The 22,115-nt window shown below is 38.9% G+C and overlaps 13 protein-coding genes across 13 annotated transcripts; 5 read left to right on the top strand and 8 right to left on the bottom strand. All coding sequences in view use genetic code 12, as the record gives it.

The window, feature by feature from the left end:
* On the bottom strand, positions 1-73 carry CORT_0B06520 (Ess1 prolyl isomerase; the record flags this gene model as incomplete). Its single annotated transcript, XM_003867750.2, has 1 exon — positions 1-73. A coding segment is annotated over one exon (73 nt), but the record flags the coding sequence as incomplete, so codon positions are not given.
* Positions 74-680: 607 nt separating this feature from the next.
* On the bottom strand, positions 681-1,517 carry CORT_0B06530 (Ura6 protein; the record flags this gene model as incomplete). The annotated part of the gene is made up of 1 exon (XM_003867751.1): positions 681-1,517. The coding sequence occupies one exon, from the start codon at positions 1,515-1,517 to the stop codon at positions 681-683; it is 837 nt and encodes a 278-aa protein (XP_003867799.1).
* Positions 1,518-1,586: 69 nt separating this feature from the next.
* CORT_0B06540 (hypothetical protein) lies at positions 1,587-2,395 on the bottom strand (the record flags this gene model as incomplete). The annotated part of the gene is made up of 2 exons (XM_003867752.1): positions 1,587-2,308; positions 2,359-2,395. The coding sequence occupies 2 exons, from the start codon at positions 2,393-2,395 to the stop codon at positions 1,587-1,589; spliced, it is 759 nt and encodes a 252-aa protein (XP_003867800.1).
* A 134-nt stretch (positions 2,396-2,529) lies between these two features.
* Positions 2,530-4,600, bottom strand: CORT_0B06550 (Atp1 ATP synthase alpha subunit; the record flags this gene model as incomplete). Its single annotated transcript, XM_003867753.1, has 3 exons — positions 2,530-3,955; positions 4,145-4,287; positions 4,526-4,600. 3 exons carry the CDS (start codon positions 4,598-4,600, stop codon positions 2,530-2,532), a joined length of 1,644 nt encoding a protein of 547 aa, XP_003867801.1.
* A 669-nt stretch (positions 4,601-5,269) lies between these two features.
* Positions 5,270-6,502, top strand: CORT_0B06560 (hypothetical protein; the record flags this gene model as incomplete). Its single annotated transcript, XM_003867754.1, has 1 exon — positions 5,270-6,502. The coding sequence occupies one exon, from the start codon at positions 5,270-5,272 to the stop codon at positions 6,500-6,502; it is 1,233 nt and encodes a 410-aa protein (XP_003867802.1).
* Positions 6,503-6,782: 280 nt separating this feature from the next.
* CORT_0B06570 (hypothetical protein) lies at positions 6,783-6,956 on the bottom strand (the record flags this gene model as incomplete). Its single annotated transcript, XM_003867755.1, has 1 exon — positions 6,783-6,956. The coding sequence occupies one exon, from the start codon at positions 6,954-6,956 to the stop codon at positions 6,783-6,785; it is 174 nt and encodes a 57-aa protein (XP_003867803.1).
* Positions 6,957-8,632: 1,676 nt separating this feature from the next.
* Positions 8,633-9,454, top strand: CORT_0B06590 (hypothetical protein; the record flags this gene model as incomplete). The annotated part of the gene is made up of 1 exon (XM_003867756.1): positions 8,633-9,454. The coding sequence occupies one exon, from the start codon at positions 8,633-8,635 to the stop codon at positions 9,452-9,454; it is 822 nt and encodes a 273-aa protein (XP_003867804.1).
* A 423-nt stretch (positions 9,455-9,877) lies between these two features.
* CORT_0B06600 (Fma1 protein) lies at positions 9,878-10,684 on the top strand (the record flags this gene model as incomplete). The annotated part of the gene is made up of 1 exon (XM_003867757.1): positions 9,878-10,684. The coding sequence occupies one exon, from the start codon at positions 9,878-9,880 to the stop codon at positions 10,682-10,684; it is 807 nt and encodes a 268-aa protein (XP_003867805.1).
* Positions 10,685-10,804: 120 nt separating this feature from the next.
* Positions 10,805-12,745, bottom strand: CORT_0B06610 (hypothetical protein; the record flags this gene model as incomplete). The annotated part of the gene is made up of 1 exon (XM_003867758.1): positions 10,805-12,745. One exon carries the CDS (start codon positions 12,743-12,745, stop codon positions 10,805-10,807), a length of 1,941 nt encoding a protein of 646 aa, XP_003867806.1.
* A 609-nt stretch (positions 12,746-13,354) lies between these two features.
* On the top strand, positions 13,355-16,837 carry CORT_0B06620 (Neo1 protein; the record flags this gene model as incomplete). Its single annotated transcript, XM_003867759.1, has 1 exon — positions 13,355-16,837. The coding sequence occupies one exon, from the start codon at positions 13,355-13,357 to the stop codon at positions 16,835-16,837; it is 3,483 nt and encodes a 1,160-aa protein (XP_003867807.1).
* A 28-nt stretch (positions 16,838-16,865) lies between these two features.
* On the bottom strand, positions 16,866-18,878 carry CORT_0B06630 (hypothetical protein; the record flags this gene model as incomplete). Its single annotated transcript, XM_003867760.1, has 1 exon — positions 16,866-18,878. The coding sequence occupies one exon, from the start codon at positions 18,876-18,878 to the stop codon at positions 16,866-16,868; it is 2,013 nt and encodes a 670-aa protein (XP_003867808.1).
* Positions 18,879-19,052: 174 nt separating this feature from the next.
* On the bottom strand, positions 19,053-20,099 carry CORT_0B06640 (Lpg20 aldo-keto reductase; the record flags this gene model as incomplete). The annotated part of the gene is made up of 1 exon (XM_003867761.1): positions 19,053-20,099. One exon carries the CDS (start codon positions 20,097-20,099, stop codon positions 19,053-19,055), a length of 1,047 nt encoding a protein of 348 aa, XP_003867809.1.
* Positions 20,100-20,676: 577 nt separating this feature from the next.
* On the top strand, positions 20,677-21,999 carry CORT_0B06650 (Lys21 homocitrate synthase of lysine biosynthesis; the record flags this gene model as incomplete). Its single annotated transcript, XM_003867762.1, has 1 exon — positions 20,677-21,999. One exon carries the CDS (start codon positions 20,677-20,679, stop codon positions 21,997-21,999), a length of 1,323 nt encoding a protein of 440 aa, XP_003867810.1.
* Positions 22,000-22,115: the final 116 nt, after the last annotated feature.

Genomic DNA, 22,115 nt, shown 5'->3' on the forward strand with positions numbered 1-22,115 from the left:
GGTAGTATTCTTTGTCATGAGTTTTGGAAACTCTGATGGTCCAGTTGGGAGGAAGACCAGTGGTTAATGACATTGATTAATAGTAACTCATGCTTTAATAGTGTTAGTATGTGGTGATTCATTTCTTCATAAGAAAACAACTCTTTTGACAGTAAAATGTGAGGCTATACGTACCGTTTTCAAAAAGTTCAACAGATTAAAGAAAGCTCTAGTGATTTGGAACAAACTCCGCTATGGTATTTAATATAAAGACTTTTAAACTGGTACTAGAAGACTTAAGTGTTGAAAACTTTTAATCAAAACACCAGAGATATCCGTATTGCATATAACGTTTTTCGACGTTTTGATGAGCTAAATTTATCGAAAACATAAACAAACTCTTATTCGTGCAACCACATTCGAGGTTTTGAGCATTAAATGTTGTACAGCCCTCTATATGCCACAAGAGTCCGAGTAAAGATCCAAAACATACTTGACAACTCACGAGGTATTTTAGAGAAGTTTCAATCGTCCTGATGATACTTTAAATAAGTAACAATCAGTTTAAAAAAACAAATCTTCAACTGAGAGGTGAAAACATGGAACTACAACAATTCAAAGAAGTACGCTCTCACACGAGTAATCTCCGCAGTCAATGCAAACTGTCATGTCAGTCCTTTATATTGTAATCTATATTAAATCTAAAACTGGATTCCTTTATCCTTTAATGCTTCCAACACTTGTTTGGCAACAACAGGAATTGGGTGGTCACATCTAACTTTGACAACTTTACCCTGCTTGTCAAAGTAGTCAACCACAGGCATAGATGTTTCAACAAATGTTCTAAATCTTTTTCTTATACTTTCAATATTGTCATCAGCTCTTCCACTGGTTTTGCCTCGCTCTAATAATCTTTGCAACATAACTTGTTCAGGGCATTCAAAGAAAATGGTCAATGCTGATTCGGCAATTGTCTCTTCGAAAGTTAAAGCTTGGTCCATCTTTCTTGGGAACCCATCCACTAAGAACTTTGTTTGTCCTTGTTGGTATTTTTCCTTGATTGCGTTATTCAATAATTCAATTGTAACCTCTTGTGGGACAATAGTACCTTCCTTGATGCACTTGGCAATTAATTCCCCATATTTCGATCCTTTTCTAATTTGCTCGGCTCTCAACAAGTCACCAGCCGATAAATGAGTGAAACCTCTTTCCTTGACTAAAATATCGCATTGGGTTCCCTTTCCGGCACCAGGGCCTCCAAGGACAAACACAACATTGATCTTTCCTGGTGGGAATTCAGGCGATTTAGCTTGTGTTGTTCCACTTGGCTCGAATGCCGATTTAGGTCCGTCTTTGTTGTATAATGTGGCAGCAATTGTAGATCCAACAACCAATGCACCTAAAATGAGCAATGTATTTCCTTTGAGGGTAGGACGAGGTGGTAGAGGTGGAGGCCTTGTAGACTTGAGTCTTCTAAGTATAACACTCAGGTTCAAATTGCGAGTACTGGTTCTAGTGAATAGCTGTCTGGGGAACATGTTAGTTAAAGGAGGTGAGAATCTACACCAATAAATTTTTTTAATTTTTCATTGGATCTTGTACACACTCTACTTGTATGATTCAAGTTTTGAATCATTGTATCGGAGAAATTGTCCATTTAAATCAGCTGACCATCCTTTTAATGCCAAATTGGCAAAAACTCTACCCGGCTCTTCTGGAGGTACCAATTGCTTCTTTTCATGTAAATCGATAAACCTTTGCAATCCTTCTTTGCTCATATTGGAACCAAACTTTTCTCTGATATCCTGTTGCATTTCAGTGTCAACGACTCCGGGGGCAATCGAAATGGCTTGAATTAATGGCTCCTCCTGTGCTAATGAGAAAATGAGGTGGTTTAAGGCAGCCTTTGAGCTTCCATAGGCGTACCATCCACTGTACGCCTTGTTTGCTGCTCCTGAGCTAACAGCAACGATATTACCCTTTGTACGCTTCAACTCAGGTAAACTAAGTTGTATCAATTGCACAATTGAAAACAAGTTGACATCGTACAATTTTTTCCAATCATCAATTGAGGTGGTGTTGATTGCACCAACGGGATCCAAAACACCGGCATTAGCGACAATCGAATCAATTTGTCCGAATTGAGTAAGTGCTACATCGATTGCCTTTTGAACAGTAATGACATCAGTCACATCACCGGCGACAAAATCAAAACTGTCGGGACCATACTTATCCTTTAATGATTGAAGAGCGTACTGTGATCTGGCAATGGCGACAACTTTTGCTTCTGGCGTTTGCAAAATGGTGTCGACAATTGCTTTACCAATTCCTAAAAAAAGTTAGTCAATTGCAAACGCTCTAGATTAATTACTTACTTACCTCTTGAAGCTCCTGTAACAATTGAAACGTGTGTCATGGTAGAAAAACAGTCGTGAGAATAGATCAGAATTCTGCTCTTAACATTTTTGCACTTACATTTTTGCATTTACGTCTTTGCTATGTTCTCTTTCTAACTTACAAATTTTTTTGAATATATATGACTATACCCCCTTAGTTAAAGTTGGCAACAAAATCTTTGGTAATCTTGTGCAATTGGTCCAATTGGTCTTTACTCAATTCACCCTTTTCTTGGATAGATTTCAACAAGTCAGAGTAGTCTGATTTAAGGTGAGCGACAAAAGCTTCTTCAAATTCACCAACCTTGTTAACTGGTAAGTCATCCAAGTAACCGTTGACACCAGCGAAAATGACTGGAACTTGTTCTTCAGCAGCCAATGGGTGGTATTGTTTTTGTTTCAAGATTTGGGTCAATCTTTCACCTCTAGCCAAAGTTTGTTTGGTTGAAGCGTCCAAATCAGAACCGAATTGAGCGAAAGCAGCAACTTCTCTGTATTGAGCCAAGAACAATTTCAATGAACCAGCAACTTGCTTCATAGCTTTAACTTGAGCAGCAGAACCGACACGGGAGACGGACAAACCGACGTTAATAGCTGGTCTGATACCCTTGTAGAACAATTCAGCTTCCAAGAAAATTTGACCATCAGTAATGGAAATAACATTGGTTGGAATATAAGCAGAGACATCACCACCTTGGGTTTCAATGATTGGCAAAGCAGTCAATGAACCGCCACCATTAGCTTCAGACATCTTGGCAGCTCTTTCCAACAATCTAGAGTGCAAGTAGAAAACATCACCTGGGTAAGCTTCTCTTCCTGGTGGTCTTCTCAACAACAATGACAATTGACGGTAAGCAACAGCTTGTTTGGACAAATCATCGAAACAAATCAAAGCATGTCTACCATTGTCTCTGAACCATTCACCAATAGCAGTGGCGGTGAAAGGAGCAATATATTGTAATGGAGCAGCTTCTGAAGCAGTAGCAGCAACAATAACGGAATATTTAAGAGCATCATTTTGTTCCAAAGTTTGGACCAATTGAGCAACAGTTGATCTCTTTTGACCAACGGCAACATAGACACAGTATAACTTCTTCTTTTCATCTGAACCATTGTTCCATCTCTTTTGGTTCAACATGGCGTCCAAAGCGACAGCAGTCTTACCAGTTTGACGATCACCAATGATCAACTCTCTTTGTCCTCTACCAATTGGAACCAAGGCATCAACAGCCTTCAAACCAGTTTGCATTGGTTCGTGGACAGAGGTTCTTGGCAAGATACCTGGGGCTTTAACTTGGGCTCTGGAGTGACCAGAAGCATTGATTGGTCCTTTACCATCAATTGGGTTACCCAAACCATCAACAACTCTTCCCAATAATTCTGGACCAACTGGAACGGAAACAATTTCACCAGATCTCTTGACGGTTTCACCTTCCTTGACTAATCTATCAGAATCGAACAAGACTACACCGACTTGGTCAGCTTCTAAGTTCAAGGCCATACCTTTAGCACCGGAGGCAAATTCAACCAATTCTTCAGCTTGAATGTTGTTTAAACCGTAGATACGAGCAATACCATCACTAGAAAATTGTTAGTATGTGGAAAAAAAATATAGTGTGTGCGCATGGCGAAAAAAAATCTGATTGGCCAATGAGCATCCAAGAAACATCGACAATGATACCACCAATAATGGAAACATCAATGGTGACAACAACGGCTCCACCAACGCCAATAATGCAATGCTGAATCCTGAGTTCTAAAATACATACCCGACTGATAAAACTTTACCGGTCTCGTTCAAGTTAGCTTCGTCGGAAACACCCTTGATTCTCTCTTCCAAGATGGCAGAGACTTCAGTTGGGGCAGCCTTGGCTGAAGCAAATCTTTGAGCGGTTAACAAAGTTGGACGAGCCTAAAGAAGTTAGTAATTGTGTTGGGGTAACCATTGGTGAAAAATGGAATCGACAATGGACTGAGATCAATTACAGACAACTAAAGCCAGTATTTTCTGATATTGAGTAACTACGCATTGACTGCATAAAAGATCCTTTGGCTGACCCAATTGATGATGAATCAGTGATTGAATTTCCCAAACTGAGCAATTCCCTTTCCAACATTGATTTGCTATCCATTGAGTGGATTATACATACAACTCTGGCTGATGATCTAGCAGCAACAGCAGCTGAACGGACTGCGTTACGTAAAACAGGGCGTGCTGACAACATTCTATGTGTAATGATATTATATTCTGTTGTTGATATAAAGAAAGAAAGTAAGAAAGATCCTCTCTGGAAAACTCTTTTTCTCGTTGGTTGGAAAAAAAAAGCGCTGAAAAAAAAATTGTTGTTCAGTACTCACACATTATGTGTAAGTTTTGCTGAGAGCCAATAAATTTTGTTTCCGTGTTTTGTCTCTTTCTTTTTACCAATAATAAATTAGTATTACAGTAGTGTACTTTGTACCAATTATTTATGACGGTCTCTTTTGCAACCGATATAAATGGACCGTGACAGGTTCTATACATACTCCATTGAGTGTCTTTCTTCCAAGAGGAGATTGAGTAATATAATGCATATAAAGCATGCGGTACAAGACTGCTCCATGGAATAACCGGCTCAGCTGGGCCGGTTTTACTTTAATTTAGACTGTCTTACATGACAAGCTCTACATAGTCCCAGTAGCTCCACAGTCTCATGGATTCTTTCTAGTTAGGCACAACCCATCCACCGCCCTATGCTTTCAAGGCAATATTCACCCATGTCTCTCTCTCCACCTTAGAATACAGTGTAATCGTCTCCTGGTGCCCTTTCTATGTCGCGGGAGTTTCTCTCGACAATGAAAAAATTAAAAATTTTCAAAAATATCAAACCACTAAGCTGACTACTTCAACATTAATGTGGGCTTCAACTTCAAAAAGGGGTTTGCTAAATAGACCTACCAGGAGTTTGCTGAGATTCAACTCAACAAAAAATGGTGATGCCAATGGCAAAGCTGTCCCTGAGTTCAACTTGAATGACATTTTTAAAAGAATTGACCAAGTTACTACAAAAGCTGCTGAGTTGAGCAAGCAAAGACAGTTGGGTAAACAACATCAAGCTTCAAAACCTAGATCTGGAAAACCACCGCAATTCAAACCTAGGGCACAAAGTTCCCTGCAACAAGGACCGAGTAATCAACAGAGACAACAACGTCCTTTTCGTGCCCAAAATCAAAACTCCCCCACTCGTCCGTTTCGTTCCCAAGGTCAAGAAAATAGAACAACAAACGTTCTTCGAAGCAAATCCGGTGCCCCACAAGGAAACAGATTCCGTAAACCTCAAGGAGAATCTAATCAAGTCCAACAGCAACCAGTCAATCAAACGAGTAGCCAAGAAACGAATAATGGAATTTATAGACAAAACCAACGTGTTGCATCCTTCAACTCAAACAACACCACATTTGGAGAAATTTCAGAAACATCTCGCTCTTCAAAACTATTTGAGCCACTTGGGGCAGGATTTCAAAGACAAGAACCAAGAGGAAAACCATGGCAAGGTCGTGGCGAAGCTTTTAGAAACAGCGATAACAAACCTGCATCCAGACCATTTAAAAGAAGAGCCACTGGACAAAGAAGAGATGGTAGATCATCAGCAGGAAGTGACAAACCAGCCATTGCTGCTCCAATTGAATCAAAAGAACTAGTCGCTGAACCATTGAGGCCTACTTTGAGACCAGAACAATTTTTTTATGGTAAAGTGCCAAGTATAGTTTCGTCAGTTAGCTCAAGAGTAGCTTCGGTTGCCAAGTTGTCCTTGTTAGACTCAAAATATCCATTCAACTTACCAAAGCAGATCATCGGAAATGCACCTACTTCATCTCAAAATAGATTCATTTTACAAAAGAACTGGAACTTGGAACCTGATCAAGATGTGTTGAAAGGTAGGATTAGTAGCGTTGTTTTAGGTCAAGTTGAGACTATCGATTTGAAAGGAAACAAAGACGCTGATGCCTTGCAAGTGAGTCATGATCTTTCCATCAATCCTACATTGCACTTAGCTCAAAAGCAACAAATATTTGATACGATTCATTCATTGAGTACTCTCAAAACAATTTTTAAAGATGCTCACTGGAGGAAAACTAAGAAGTAGTCATGTACATAGGTAGCTAAAAATTGGATCTAGTTTGTGTGTATCGCTTTTTGATTGTTTGGCCCAAATGGCGTGTTTCTGGGCGCGGCTATCGTGCGTTTCGCTTTGTTTGCGAGCCACAGTTTTTCTAATTCGGGTCGGAATAAACTCACTAAACCACTCTGTTGGAGTCACTTAAACAGTATCGGGGAGACGCTACACCTTCTTTTACAACATCTACACCTGTGTCATCTGAAATTAAAAATCCATTAAACTACGTAACATATTCCCTTCCTGAGGATTATATCTTTGTAAAAAGCGACCTAAATGAGGCTGTACCTTTACTTTCTTGATTTAGATTCAACATGGATTCCTTATATGACAAGATAAATGGCAACGTAGTGGATATACTTAAATAGCTGATTAAAAGAGCGGCAGAAGCTTTTGAGGTTGGTTTCATGTGGTATGTGTACATTATTATTAGCTAGTGGAGATTTTTGTGAAAAGCAAGTACTTGAAGTTGAGTAGGCCTGATTTGGAAAGTGATATCAAAAAAACTTATGGGAAATTATTGATGATTTTATACTAGAGTGCTTACCGATGTTGGTGTACATGGTTATGACACAAAGTGGGGCATGAAAATAAAAATCTCTATAAATTTCCTATTTTATTCGTTTACAATTACCACCCACTTAATACAATGACAGGTGAGTTTAACTCTAAATTTCTTAGCAACTGCGGTTGCATTCACAACAAAATTACAGAAAGATTTGTAAGAGAATGGTACGGAGCAGTGTCTGTTTTGTGTAATTTAAACGATTGTTTTAGTTTTAAACTTTTTTTTTGATCGGGTGATTTTCTCAGCGCCACAGCACTGTTTGATGATTTTACTACTGTGTACGACAGTCGAATGTTTTTGCTTTACGATGACGGAAAATAAAATATGCGTTTACGTTAGAGTAGCTAAGTGTACCCCCTCCTTTTTATTGTTTACATGAGCCCCTAAGTATATGAGGCGTATAATAGCTTTGATTGCTTTATCTTTACGCGATTATAATGTTTATACTTTAATGCTTTTTCCGACGGAAAAATCTCCGCATCGTAAGTTGGCAACACCCTATATCTACTGTCACTCTGTCGCTACTCTGTTGATACTCCCCTCTTGTGTTTCCCTCTCTTGTGTCGTGCCACTCATTTGCGACCTTCGGAGAACTAAAGAAAAAAAATCCATTGTGTACACTAAACTAAAACAGCAAAACATGGGAAATCAAAACACAATTCAAGGGAGAGGTTTGTTTGTATTTATACTTGAGCGAAATTGGGTAATCCAATATCCAAACACGTCTTGATGTAAACACGTCTTATTTACACGTCCTATTTTTATAGTATATTACACAGAGTGGAACATAAAATTCTTCATGACGTGTTGAGGAACGGGCCAATCATAGCTTCGGTACACGTTTAGTGGCTTGGGGTCTCTTTTTGGCAGTCGCTTTATTTGTTTCTGGACTTTTTGGTGTGCTAAACGATCGTCGTATAGATATCAACTGTAAGAGGAAAATGTTAGCAAACAACCCTAAGTGAAAATAAAAGGATGGTAACTAAGGTGAGGTAGTTTGATTTCTGATACAATTTAGGATTGATGTCTCTTTCTCAACGGTGTTATACATTATCTATCTTGTTGTCAACTGATTTTAAGCATTGAAGTAAAAATTTGCACAATTTTGCTCTCAAAATATTCTCTACAAATACGAAAACAACGGGGAACACTATTTGCAACATAAAAAGTACCAAAATTTATAGATTTTGCAAGTCTATGAGTCACTTAGTCATTAGCTTTGTCGCTTATAGCGGTACAAGCGTTTGATCATGGCTGCAAAACTTAATAGAGAAATTATTCTAGTCCTCTTTGTCACAAGCATTTCTATTTCACTGATCTGAAAATTTGCTTACAAGAATTTGAGTCAATTCTGGCCAACTATTATATCTTTAGCCGTCTATCTTATCTTTGGGCTTCACATTACATTTGCTCAATGATGACTAATTGTTGCAAACGAGCCAAACGCGAATTGACTCATTCCACAGTTTTTTTCCGCATTTAAAACAGAGATTATTTCACCATGATTCAAAATTGCATTTACTCCACGATAAATGTCATTAGAGATTGTTTTTCTACCACAACTGTGGTTCCGTGCAAGGAGCTCCTTTCCCAACTTGACCAAACTACTTAACAAGGGTTATGACAAACCTCGATTGAAGTACAATATTATTCAAACACAAAGAATTCAAAGCGACGATTCATTGCTTGAAAACTTAGCAGTTAATCCAGATGACGAAATTGGTGTCTTTTTGTTACTAGGGGGAGAAAAGAAATTTCATTTACTCAAGGAACAGGGATTTGCGAGAAATTTCAATGATGATTCAGTACAAAGTGCTTTTCAATGCGATATACCGACAGAGTTTGCTTCATATTTCGACCTTGACAAGTTGAGCGAGGCTCCAGTGACGATAGCTGACGCTAAATTTGACTTCAATGATCAGTTTTTAAGCCGAGTCATTGCAAGTCTTGGCTTCAGATCGTATTACAGGAAATCAGCGCAAACAACTAAACCCTTCATTTTGACTGCTTATACCTCATTCATGAAGAATGCTGCTTCAAAATTCCTCGATTTTGTCTTGAATGATCTTTTACAGGATCCAGGGTACTTCAATATTCTATCAAATACTGGTGATATAAGCAAGTATGACCGTTTGTCTATTTATGCTGATTGTATAGTGGAGCACGGATTGGTTAACTACTATACCACAAAATGCCGCTTTGAAGCTACCGGTGAAAGAGTCTTGGTGCAGGTGGGTGCGCTGATTGGCAGAGATGTATCTTCTGCCAGTTACAAGGCTATCCAAGCAAGTCGCGATTTCCATATCGCTTATATACGTAGAGAAGTGGAGCTCCTTATAAAGCAGACGTTGTAGTACTTTTATAGACTACCAATTACTTTCCTAAATTAGAATTTTTGCCATTCCATTTGCAGCCGTCAATGGGGCCACCTTTTTTATATCTCCGTTGATGGATCGCATTTTTAATTTTGTGTTAATGAACGGACTTAGTAAACCCAATGTCATGCGATTGCGACACACGCACAAGGTCCCAGCAACTCATTGCAGGTTATAATAATTACCCGATGCAGTTTTTTCTTATCCCTCATTTATTATATAACGTTTGACTATTCTTGCGGAAAATATTTTGTTCAACAACTCTCTTTTTTACAAAAGTGGGGTCTTCTGTACCTCCGCATTTTGTCACCTGAAAAATATCAATACCCGAAAATCAAATATAAAGGGTTGTGAATCTCCTCCCTTTTACTTTATAATTTCTTTTACCTAATCAATTTCATAATGAAGTTAAACGTTGATAATAAAGTAGCTGTTGTCACTGGTGGAACTCGTGGATTAGGGCTCTATTGCGCTGAAGCCTTGGTTGAAAATGGAATCAAAACCATTTTTATCACTTCACGTAAAGCCAAAGCTTGTGAAGATGCAAAAAAACACTTGGAGGAGGTAGCAAAAAAGAATAGCAGATCAGTTGAAGTTGTAGCAATTCCAGCCGATTTAGCCATCGAAGAACAAACTGTTAATTTTTACAAAGAGGTGGCTAAGAGAGTTGACAAGATTGACATCTTGGTCGCCAATGCTGGTGCTTCATGGGGTGCCCCATTGGAAGAGCACACTGTTGCCGCCGTGAAGAAGGTCATCAATTTGAACTTTGTAGGTGTCTTTCACACTATCCAATTGTTTACACCGTTGTTAGAGAAAGCAGCGTCAGTCGAAGACCCATCAAGAATCATCATCATGTCATCTGTGGCAAGTTATTCCACAAACGATATAGTAGGAACTTACGGGTACGTTGGCTCCAAAGCTGCCGTGTCCCATTTAGGAAGAAACTTGGCGGTTCAATTCTCGCCAAGACACATCAATGTCAATTCAATCTTGCCTGGTTGGTTTCCTACAAAAATGGCCAATGGATTGATTGAAATGGGTGGTAAATTGTTGACAGAAACCAATCCTCGAGGTAGATTGGGGGAACCAGAGGACTTAAAAACTGTATTGATGTTTTTGTGTTCAAAGCAGGCCAATTATATCAATGGAGTTGACTTACCAGTCGATGGTGGTGCACATTTGAATAGCCCAGCAGCTCACTTTTAAAGCAATATAGAGCTAATAACACGTATTTATGGACTTTTATTTGATGTAAAGACTACCGATTTGGGTTTAAGCACCACTAGAAAGCTACGATGTAATACCAACTGTTCTCTTTACTCTACTCTAAGTATCATATCTAACGTATAAGGCATCTATAAAATGAGGGTGTTTGATTCCGGGGGGCTTCGCAAGTTTAAACCCTTCGACTGCTTCCTTTACTGTCCATCCTAATACCTCAATTAAATAACAACAAATCAAAAACCCGGTTCTATTGAATCCGTAGTGACAATGTACCCCAATAAGAGGATGCTTTTCATCTGATCTGTCCAAAATCTCCTTAACCAAGTTGATAAATCTATGAATAGATGCTTGGTCAGGGACAACTTTAGACACCGTCGCACATTTGTAATATCGTATGTGTTTGAACGATTGAGGATTGTATGGCGGTATATCAGAAGAAATGTCAATGATAGCAATTAGCCTACCCTTGAAATTATCTTCATGTTCATAATAAGACGACTCGACTACTCCTGGCGAATGAACAGCATCTCCTTCTCTTAGTGTCTTCATTCCCAACAATGGCGCAATCTCATTACTCCTCGTTATATTATCGGAAATCGGTTTCAAGTTGAGCCACTTTTCTTCGTTTTTCAACCCCCATTTGTCCCCTGATATAAGCGCCTTAACTTTCAACACCCAAGCTGGGGATAGATTCAATCGTCTTGGTAGCTTTGTTTCTATATGATTTAAGATCAGACCACTTGTTAGCTCTGGCTTTGCTAGCAATAACGAATGCCCTGCTTCTTTGACCTCTATCGCTGATGAAATTTTTCGACCAAAGGTTTTTGTTAAAAAGTTATCAATGTGATGGATATGTTTAACACTAGTAACATGGTCTTCAGACCCACATACCAACAACGTCTTTTCATAAGCACGATCATCACTTTTGTTGTTATTGAATTTATTGATTGCCACGACAAAGTCAGATGTCGTGATCTTCTTAAACCCATAGACATACTTTAACAAAGTTGGCGAATCGATATCCAAGTTCCAACGAAATTGCCGAAGTCTATTATACAACAGGCTGTTTTTTGGTAATTGTCGACGCACACTCTTGCTCTGCAATCCAGGAAGTCTATCCCAAGTTCGAAACAAATTAAACAAAAATGGAAGATAGACAAAAAGTCTAAAAAGCCATGACAATCCCCCTATTTCCAAGTCCAGCAGCCCTGGTGCTGAATCATCAACTACATCTGGAGGCGAAAGAAGAATCAAACCTTCAACTTTGTGCTGTGGTAATTTCTTCGCTACTCTTACTGCAATGTGAGTACCCATAGAGTGGCCAATTAAAATGACCTTCTTTTCTGGAATTTGTTGCCGTAGAAAGGCATGAACAATGTTGACAATATTATTGGCCAGGAAGTCTTCCCATGCCATTCTGTTTATGGAGAAGGAGACACGATTCAGCTCTGTTTCACTCATGCTGAATATGGATTTGTGATGGCTATCAACCGCCTTGGAATTACCAAAGCCCGGTAAATCCAACGACACAATTTCGGCACATTGAGATAGCAACCCCATTAAAGGCTCAAATTGTGACATTTGCCCACCCAAACCATGAATGAAAACTAAAATAGGACTCTCTTTCAATTCATCATTTACTTTTTCTAATACGTCTGCGCCAACTTGTTGGTGAGTTTCATTCCTCATAAAATTCTCGAGTGGATGAGGGATGTGCAAGGTATTTAACGTGAGTTTATCAATTGACAATGTCGGCTCTTCGCTTAAATCAATATCTGTGGTTTGTCGATACTTTGCAATTAATGCACAATCATTTGGCTCATTTTCTAGAATATAGTTTTCCAACTCGTTGGGGTAACCAAATAATTGTATTCTGAGGAACTCTCTGACCTTTCCAAAGAAAGTTTGCGTTTTGTGTTCTTGTTCCACTTCTAACTTTGACAACTTGTCCGACGACTTTGATCCAGAGCTGTAAGCATGAAATCCTGACGATGCAGTCACAGCTAGCGTCTCTGCTATATCATCCTCACTCAGCAGCGTCATTTCCAATCCTCTGGAGTCAGTAAGGTTAATCTTGATGTGAAAAGTAGATCAACTACACCCTTGAGATAAATGATATTAAAATGTCGTTAAGGCACTAACAGAGTCAGGGTTTTGTTATCTTAAAAATTGATTGACTAATAGATGTGGCTGACGCTACCATACTCATAGCCTTACATAATGACGCAATCAAACTCGAGTCACTAAATGACGCACGTTGTTCTAAGCTACTGAAAATTGAAATGGCGGTGGACATTATAGGACACATAAGATGTGGCAGGTGTACTACAACGGAGGCGAACCTAACCTACTTTTATACGGACCAGGTTGAATGAGAGGGAATATCCCAAACATGAGGTTGGCTATGCTTGGACGGACACCGAAACTCGAATAAGTTAATCCTCTAGTAGATTTCCTCTTACTTGTTGTATTAGCAAACAGCATCCCTATGGATTAGGTTGGGCTAACTCTGCCCTGTTCTGATCAGCGGTCACCAGGTTTTTTTCTATGCTCCTCCGATCTTTCATAAACTGCGTATGATCGCGAAAACAAGAACAAAATTTCCACGCATCAATTACTGGTAGAACCGAAATTAAACACTAACCATCAATAATGACCTCGTCATCGAGGCGATTTTCCTTCAGTCGTGATGTTGATTCTTTCGATGATTTGGACAATTCACTAGACAGAGCTTTGAATAGTGCCACAAATACCCTACAGCTACAAAATGGGAATAAACATAATAGCCGAAACAGCTCCATCAGTGGAGGCATACCCTTGCAATCTATAAGATCAGATCACAGCGATCAGGGTTATACTGGTGACAACTCTCCATTGATTTCAAATGCATACCCTTATAGTGGACATCAGTCGTCTCACCATTCATCTAGTTCATCATTAAACATAGCTGCCAGATCAGTGTCATCAAAATTTAGACGCTTTTTAAGAAAGTTCATCTTTCTTTTCAATGATGCTAAGCGGGAGCTAAACCAAGAAAGGCTAAAGGTGTCGGGAGCTTCCGATTTTAGAATCAACAATTTGAGTGAAGAGAGATACATTTCGGCCAAGACTACCAACATGAGAGCTAACAACATCTACCCTTCAAACACCGTTTCTAATGCAAAGTACAATCCTATCACATTTATACCGATTATTTTGTACGAACAGTTTAAGTTTTTCTTCAATTTATACTTTTTGGTGGTGGCATTGTCCCAAATTGTGCCTCAACTAAGAATTGGTTACCTTTCTTCATATATCGTACCATTAGCATTTGTGCTTTTTGTGACAATGTTGAAAGAAGCGAGTGATGACATTACGAGACGTCGAAGAGATAGAGAGCAAAATTACGAAGTTTATGAGGTAATGAATCGCCAGAGCAGCTTAACCCCCGAGCCTAAACATGTAGCCTCAAAAGATTTGCGGGTGGGTGATATTGTTCGATTACACAAAGATGTAAGAATTCCTGCCGATATGGTCTTGCTACAATCAACTGAAAAGACTGGTGAAGTATTCATCAAGACGGACCAGTTGGATGGTGAGACTGATTGGAAATTACGAGTAGCACCAAGTGTCACGCAGAACTTATCAAACATTGGCCTGATTATTGACGCAATATCACTAATTATTGGAAACCCAACAAAATCCATTCACTCGTTTAACGGACAATTGGTATACAACCCGCCCACGTCAACAGGGTCAACCTCCCCAACTTCATCAGAGACATATCCCTTGTCTGTTGATCAAACGTTATGGGCTAATGCGGTCCTAGCATCTGGAAGTGCGCTTGGTTTGGTCATATATACTGGAATTGAAACACGTCTCCTGATGAATACGACAAAAAGTGGTGTCAAAGTCGGTCTACTTGAAATTGAGATCAACAGTGTTTCAAAAATATTGTGCGCAGTCGTGTTTGCTTTATCCGTGGCATTAGTGCTTGCCCATGGTTTACCATTGGAGAAAACGTGGTATATTGATATTCTTCGATTCTTGATTTTGTTTTCGACAATCATTCCAGTGTCGCTTCGTGTTAACCTTGATCTTGCAAAGTCAGTGTATGCCTCACAGATCCAAAATGATCCCTCTATACCCGACACAATTGTAAGAACGTCCACTATTCCAGAAGACCTAGGAAGAATTGAATATCTTCTTAGTGACAAGACGGGTACTCTCACTAGAAATGAAATGAATTTAAAGAGATTGCACTTGGGTAGTGTCAGCTATGCTGGGGACACGTTTGATATTGTCACTGACTATGTAAAAAACTTGATCAACTATCTCAATTCACCCCAGTTTCTGCTGAGAAAGAAAGATATGGCAGCTAGGGTATGTGATTTAGTCTTGACGTTAGCTTTATGTCACAATGTCACCCCAGTGTTTGATGATGATGTAGAAGATGCAACATTTGGGGAAATTACATACCAAGCTGCTTCGCCTGACGAGATTGCCATTGTCGAGTTCTGTGAATTAGTAGGGTTGAAATTGTTTAAACGTGATAGGCATAGGATTACCTTAATGCATGTGCATACTAGCCAGTTACTTGAATTTGACGTGTTACACAACTTCCCATTCAGCTCAGAGACGAAGCGTATGGGTATCCTTGTGAAAAGCAAATTTAAGGACGAGGTATGGTTTTTACAAAAAGGTGCAGACACTGTGATGTCGAAAATAGTTGGAGCAAATGATTGGCTTGACGAAGAGACAGGAAACATGGCTAGAGAAGGATTGCGTACGTTGGTAATTGGTCGTAAACTTTTATCAACCAGTGTGTATGACGACTTCGCATCAAATTACAAAGAGGCATCACTTTCAATGAAAGACAGAGATCAAACGATGCAAAAAGTCGTGAGTTACTATTTAGAGCAAGATTTGGAACTTCTCGGATTGACTGGTGTTGAGGACAAATTGCAAACAGACGTAAAGCCATCAATTGAGCTATTGAGGAATGCAGGGATAAAGATATGGATGTTGACTGGTGACAAGGTGGAAACTGCTAAGTGTGTTTCGATTAGTGCACGATTAATCTCACGAGGTCAGTATGTGCACCAAGTAACCAAATTATCTGATCCGGATTTGGCAATGGACCAAATAGAATACTTGAGAACTAATCCCAATGCGTGTTTACTCATTGATGGTGAATCCTTGGCCATATATATGAAGTATTTCTGTGATGAATTTCTAGAAGTAGCTATTAAATTGCCAGCAGTTATTGCTTGTCGTTGCTCGCCACAACAAAAGGCTGACGTTGCTGTTGAAATCAGACGCGTCACTGGTAAACGTGTCTGTTGTATTGGAGATGGTGGTAATGACGTCAGTATGATTCAATGCGCTGATGTCGGTGTTGGAATTGTTGGTAAGGAAGGTAAACAAGCTTCTTTGGCAGCTGATTTCAGTATTGATCAATTCTGCTATTTAACCAAGTTATTGTTATGGCATGGGAGAAACTCATACAAAAGATCAGCAAAGTTGGGCCAGTTTGTCATCCATAGAGGGTTATTGATATCAGTGGCGCAAGCAGTGTACTCTATGTCATCCAAATTTGAACCCATTGCATTATATAAAGGTTGGTTGATGGTGGGATACTCCACTGTATACACCATGGCTCCAGTATTTTCACTTACTTTAGACTGTGATGTCGATGAGCACTTGACCAAAGTGTATCCGGAATTGTACAAAGAATTGACGTTGGGTAAATCATTGTCGTACAAGACCTTCTTTATGTGGGTATTTATTTCGTTATATCAAGGATGTGTTATCCAATTGTTGTCTCAGCAGTTTCAAACTATACACCCTAAAAAATTCACCACCATGGTTGCTTTGTCATTTTCATGTTTGGTTTATAACGAGTTGTTCATGGTAGGGCTTTCAGTCAATAGATGGAATAAAATAATGGCAGCCACCATCGTCGTGACATTTTTGGCCTACGTTGGATCAATCCCAATGTTGTCGGAATACTTTGATTTGGGGTACATTAGCTCAATTACTTACTTATGGCAAACCTTAGTCATTTTGAGTGTGAGCTTATTCCCAGTCTGGCTAGTACAGTATTTGAATAGAAGATTGAGACCTCCAACTTATGCCAAAGTACAACAAGATTGACTTATAGATAAAATATATACAAGCTAATTTATGGAATGTCGGTGATTTTCATAAATCGTAGGATAACCATAAACTGATCCTCTTCCAATGCAAACACGTTTCTGAATTTCAAGACATGTTTCCATCTCTTTGCGTTCATCCCTTTCAATTCGCGAAATATTTTGTCCCACAAATGAAGACCACCAATCTTCATCTTTATTTCATCAGGGGAAACAGATATTCCATACTCGTCGATGAAAAGAGGTACTTTGGCCTTTCTTTGTAAATGTAAGGCCCAAATTAAAATATGACCAAAGTATGCAAACACTGAATAATCCAAAGTGTTTCGATGCAACTCCTTTTCTGATGCAGTAATTGCGGTGTGTGTATTTGTCAAATTGAGCTCATCATAATGGCCAAAGTTGTCAAGTATGTCAGGGTGTTGATTGACCGACTTTTTAAACCCATTGGATTCATAAAGTGCCACATTGAAACACAAGGTGAGAAACTGCTTTTTCAACTTGTAATTGTTGAATACTTTATTCTCGTACTTCTTTGCAAACTTCATGCTGTTTGAAGCATACTTTGAAATGGAAGGGGCATTCATAATGGTTTTGATTTTCACGTCAGATAGGTCAGCTGTTAATATCTGTCGATGAGACACTCCAATGATAGTTTTGATTGGTGAAAGTTCTGGCAAGTGCTCGGATCTACTAGATGACAGCTTGAGTGATTTCAAAGTGACTCCAAATAGCGACGAGACCGAGTTAGACGACTCAGTTCTACCTTTCGTAGTCATGCTCAATTTCAAGCTCAGCGACAAAGCCGGCTCACCCTTGCGAGCTTGGTCCTGGGGTGTGCCTCTTTTAGTCTCTTGTGAGAAAGTTGAGCTTTCATTTTCCACAACCTCCACCACACCCGTCTCATACTTCGCATCATCAGACTGTTCCACATAGTTAGTACTTTTGTCAATTTCGCTACCAGATATTGAATCTGTGTACTGACGCTTCTTGTTTTCGGGTAATCTTTTAGACGAGTTTTTTGAAGTGGCCCTAGATGAGCCCACTGTATTGCCATTTGATTCATTTTGGGGTGTATTTCTCTTCTTTTGAGACTTCTTCCCTTTCAGCTTCTTAGAGCCGTCCTCACGAGTTTGCTGAATTGCACAATGCGTGAGAGCCAGGTCAGTATTAAGGACGGCAAATTCTACTGCTTCTTCCTGTTCAGTGCTTGGTCCTTTAGGGTATCGTGCTTGATTCGATTTCTTGGCTTTGGACCTCTTTTTGATAGGAGGCATTGTCTCAGATTTGGGCACATTTTGCTCCTCATCGTATCTTTTCAGTTTGCTTTCAATCTCTGAGGTGCTGTTTAAGTCCTTACTCTTTTTTTTCCTGGTCTTTTTGGGATTATGTTTCGATTTGTCGTTGATACCGTCCTGTGAATCTTGGTCCATCTCGGTAAAATCCTTTTTTGAGTAATTTATTTCAGCAATATTTGAGGGATTATTTTGCTTCGTTTTTGGTTTTTCATTTTCATTTGCATTATTAACTGAACTGTCATGAGCTTGACCAACGAAATCTTTTGTATGATTCTTTTCCTTATTCTTTGGTTTTTTTTTACTCTTCTTTGTTGAGCCGTCTTTAGGGTCCATAGCCTTTGTTTCAGCTTCCACGTTGGGAACATCCTCTTCGTCGGATGAAAACTCAAGCTCGCCAATATCCCCAATAATCTCAGCTACTGTAAGGTTTTTTTGTCGTTGTGAATGTTTTGATGATTTCACCTTACCAGACTTCTTATCACCTTGAGAAACGAGACTGATTTCAATTTCATTAACTCTATTGGCTGCAATATAAGCTTGCTCTTCGGATCCAAGTGGGACATCATTTCTTTCGTTATTCAACAAGTAATCTAAATTCTTTTGAAATTCTAGTTCTTCTGCGTCAGGAGTAGACTCATCAATGGCGGGAGATAATTCTCCTTGATACTTTGCTTCATTTCGACTTTTGATGTCTCTAAGACGGTTATTTGTTTTTGAGCCGTCTTGACGGCGTGGTTTGGGCATCTAGCCTTTAGTGTGTGGACTTCAAAGGAGCAAATCGAGAACAGAAAAGTTTCCTGTGTTTATATTTTTTTTTCAAGAATGAGGTTGCAAAAGTTTAAAACGTGTCACTTGAATTTCTACAACCAACTATAAGCTTACAGACTAAAAGCACCTTTCCAAAAGAATCCCCTCGTACTAAGAGAGCGACTTTTTGGGTTTGTATGGCTCCTCCAAAAACTTAACCTCTTCATCACTCAATTCAACAGTTGTTGCTCTGATAATATCTTCAACTCGCTTTTCAGAGTTGAGTCCCACTATTGGATTACATCCTTTGCTAATCACCCAAGCTGTTGCAATGACAGCCATACTTTCACCATGATCCTTGGAAATTTTCTCAACCCGCTTGATGATTTCAGTATCAGCATCAGTTAAAGCATCAAGTCCCAACGTAGCAAAAGTCTTGTCAGATTCGTTTCTCTTGTTTTTGGAAGTTTCTCCAACTGGTCTTGTCAAAACGCCTCTAGCAATTGGACTCCAGGGGATGATACCAACTTTGCCCAAATCGTTATTTTTACAGAATGGAATCATTTCTCTTTCTTCCTCACGATAAATCAAGTTGTAGTAATTCTGCATACTAATGAATTTATACCAGCCATTTTGTTGGGCAATAAATTGCAATTGAGCAAACTCAGTAGCTTTCATTGTGGAGGCACCAATGTACCTTGTAAGTCCTTGATCAACAACATCATTTAGCGCTTTCATTATTTCCTTCTTTGGTGTTGATTGATCTAATCTATGGATTTGCAAGACATCAATGTAAGTTCCCAATCTTTCCACCGAAGCATTCACTGCATCCAAAATATGTTTTCTTGATAAGCCTCTTGAATTCGCAAAATCCTTATCACTTAAACTACCGGCTCTGATTGCATTGAAATCGGGATCTCTTGGGTTCATGGGCATAAAACATTTGGTCAAGATGACAATTCTGTCCCTTGGTATATCATACTTTTTAAGAAATTTACCCAAAATTGTTTCCGATATCCCATTTGAGTATACATCAGCAGTATCAAAAGTTCTTAATCCAACGTCATAACATTTCTTTAAAATCTTGAAAATCTCTTCTTCGTCTTCCAACACCCATTCTGCCCACCTCTTTGAACCATATGACATGCATCCAACAATCAATGGGGCAATCTTTAATCCCGATTCACCTAAATTGTTATATTTGAGTTCAATTGACATAATTGCAATGGTGTTGATATAATTATAAAACTATAATAGTTTCTTAATGTTGTTGAATTTGACTCATATTTATATTCAATTTTTAATTTACGCAAAAGCGGGCCTTGAAATCGGACATAACCCTTAATGGAAGTCGGCCGACCTTTTTGCAAAGCAAACAACAACACAATGGATCCCCACCCCAAAATTTGTCCAAAATGTTCATTGAACAGTGATGGATTCACCTATCTCATATAGAGTCTGACCAACGTTTAGATAAACTTTATTACATACTGTTGATTTAATGGAGTGCTTACAAATAACGCATGAAGGTTTGGCAAAAGAGATCTTTTCCCCTCCTTCGATGACTTCAATAGATACATAACCCTACAAACACCACCGAGTTGGATCCAATTGCGGACTCCCCAGCTCCATTGCCAACGCTACCGATTACAAAATTGCGTAATCTATTTTCCGCTTTTCATTTTTTAGCCTTTCGCACACACCCTTTTCCTGTCAGTCTCTCCTCAAAGATAACGCTTCTTTTTAAATTTTCGATCTTTCATCTCATCTGATACGTAGATCAACAACACACATAATGTCTGCTAACGGATTCAAAGAAGTTAGTGAAAACTTGAGTCACAAAGTCCAACAGAACCCATATGGACCCAACCCGGCTGATTTCTTGTCAAACGTGGGAAATTTTCAACTCATCGAAAGTACATTAAGAGAAGGTGAACAATTTGCCAATGCATTCTTTTCTACAGAGACTAAGATTGAGATAGCAAAAGCTTTGGATGATTTTGGTGTTGATTATATTGAATTAACATCACCAGTTGCTTCTGAACAAAGTAGATTGGATTGTGAAGCTATTTGTAAATTGGGATTAAAAGCAAAGATTTTAACTCATATTAGATGTCATATGGATGATGCTAGAGTTGCCGTGGAGACTGGTGTCGATGGAGTTGATGTTGTCATTGGTACTTCACAATTTTTAAGACAATACAGTCACGGTAAAGATATGAACTATATTGCTCAAAGTGCTATTGAAGTTATTGAGTTTGTTAAATCAAAAGGTATTGAAATTAGATTTTCTAGTGAAGATAGTTTTAGATCCGACTTGGTTGATTTGTTAAACATTTATCGTACTGTTGATAAAATCGGTGTAAACAGAGTTGGTATTGCTGATACTGTTGGTTGTGCTAACCCAAGACAAGTTTACGAATTGGTACGTACATTGAAATCAGTGGTGAATTGTGATATTGAATGCCACTTCCATAACGATACTGGATGTGCTATTGCTAATGCATACACTGCTTTGGAGGGTGGTGCCAAATTGATTGATGTTTCAGTATTGGGTATCGGTGAACGTAATGGTATAACACCCTTGGGTGGTTTAATGGCAAGAATGATTGCTGCTGATCGTGATTATGTTTTATCCAAATACAAAGTTCACAAGATTAGAGATTTGGAGAATTTAGTTGCTGAAGCTGTTCAAGTCAATATTCCATTTAACAATCCAATTACTGGATTCTGTGCATTTACCCATAAAGCAGGTATTCACGCTAAGGCCATCTTGGCAAATCCATCCACTTATGAAATTTTGAGTCCAAGTGATTTTGGTTTAACCAGGTATATTCATTTTGCCAATAGATTAACCGGGTGGAATGCCATCAAATCAAGAGTTGACCAATTAAATTTACATTTAACTGATGCTCAATGTAAAGAAGTTACTGAAAAGATTAAAAAATTGGGAGATGTCAGACAATTAAACATTGATGACGTTGACTCCATAATCAAGGATTTCCATTCGGACTTGTCTACGCCATTGGTGAAACCAACAAGTAATGGTTTACCTAAAGTGCCCCATGTATTGGAAGGATTAGAGGAATCAGACGAAAAGAGGACTAAAACCGAATAAACAACCCAAGTAATTTTATTTACTGTTATATATATTTATCCTACTTTGATGAACTGGAAAGACCTGTAACATGATTAAGCTCTATATTCTATGGCGATTGCCAGTTTCAGCTTGCT

This window comes from Candida orthopsilosis, assembly GCF_000315875.1.
Source record: "Candida orthopsilosis Co 90-125, chromosome 2 draft sequence".
NCBI lineage: Eukaryota > Fungi > Ascomycota > Pichiomycetes > Serinales > Debaryomycetaceae > Lodderomyces > Lodderomyces orthopsilosis.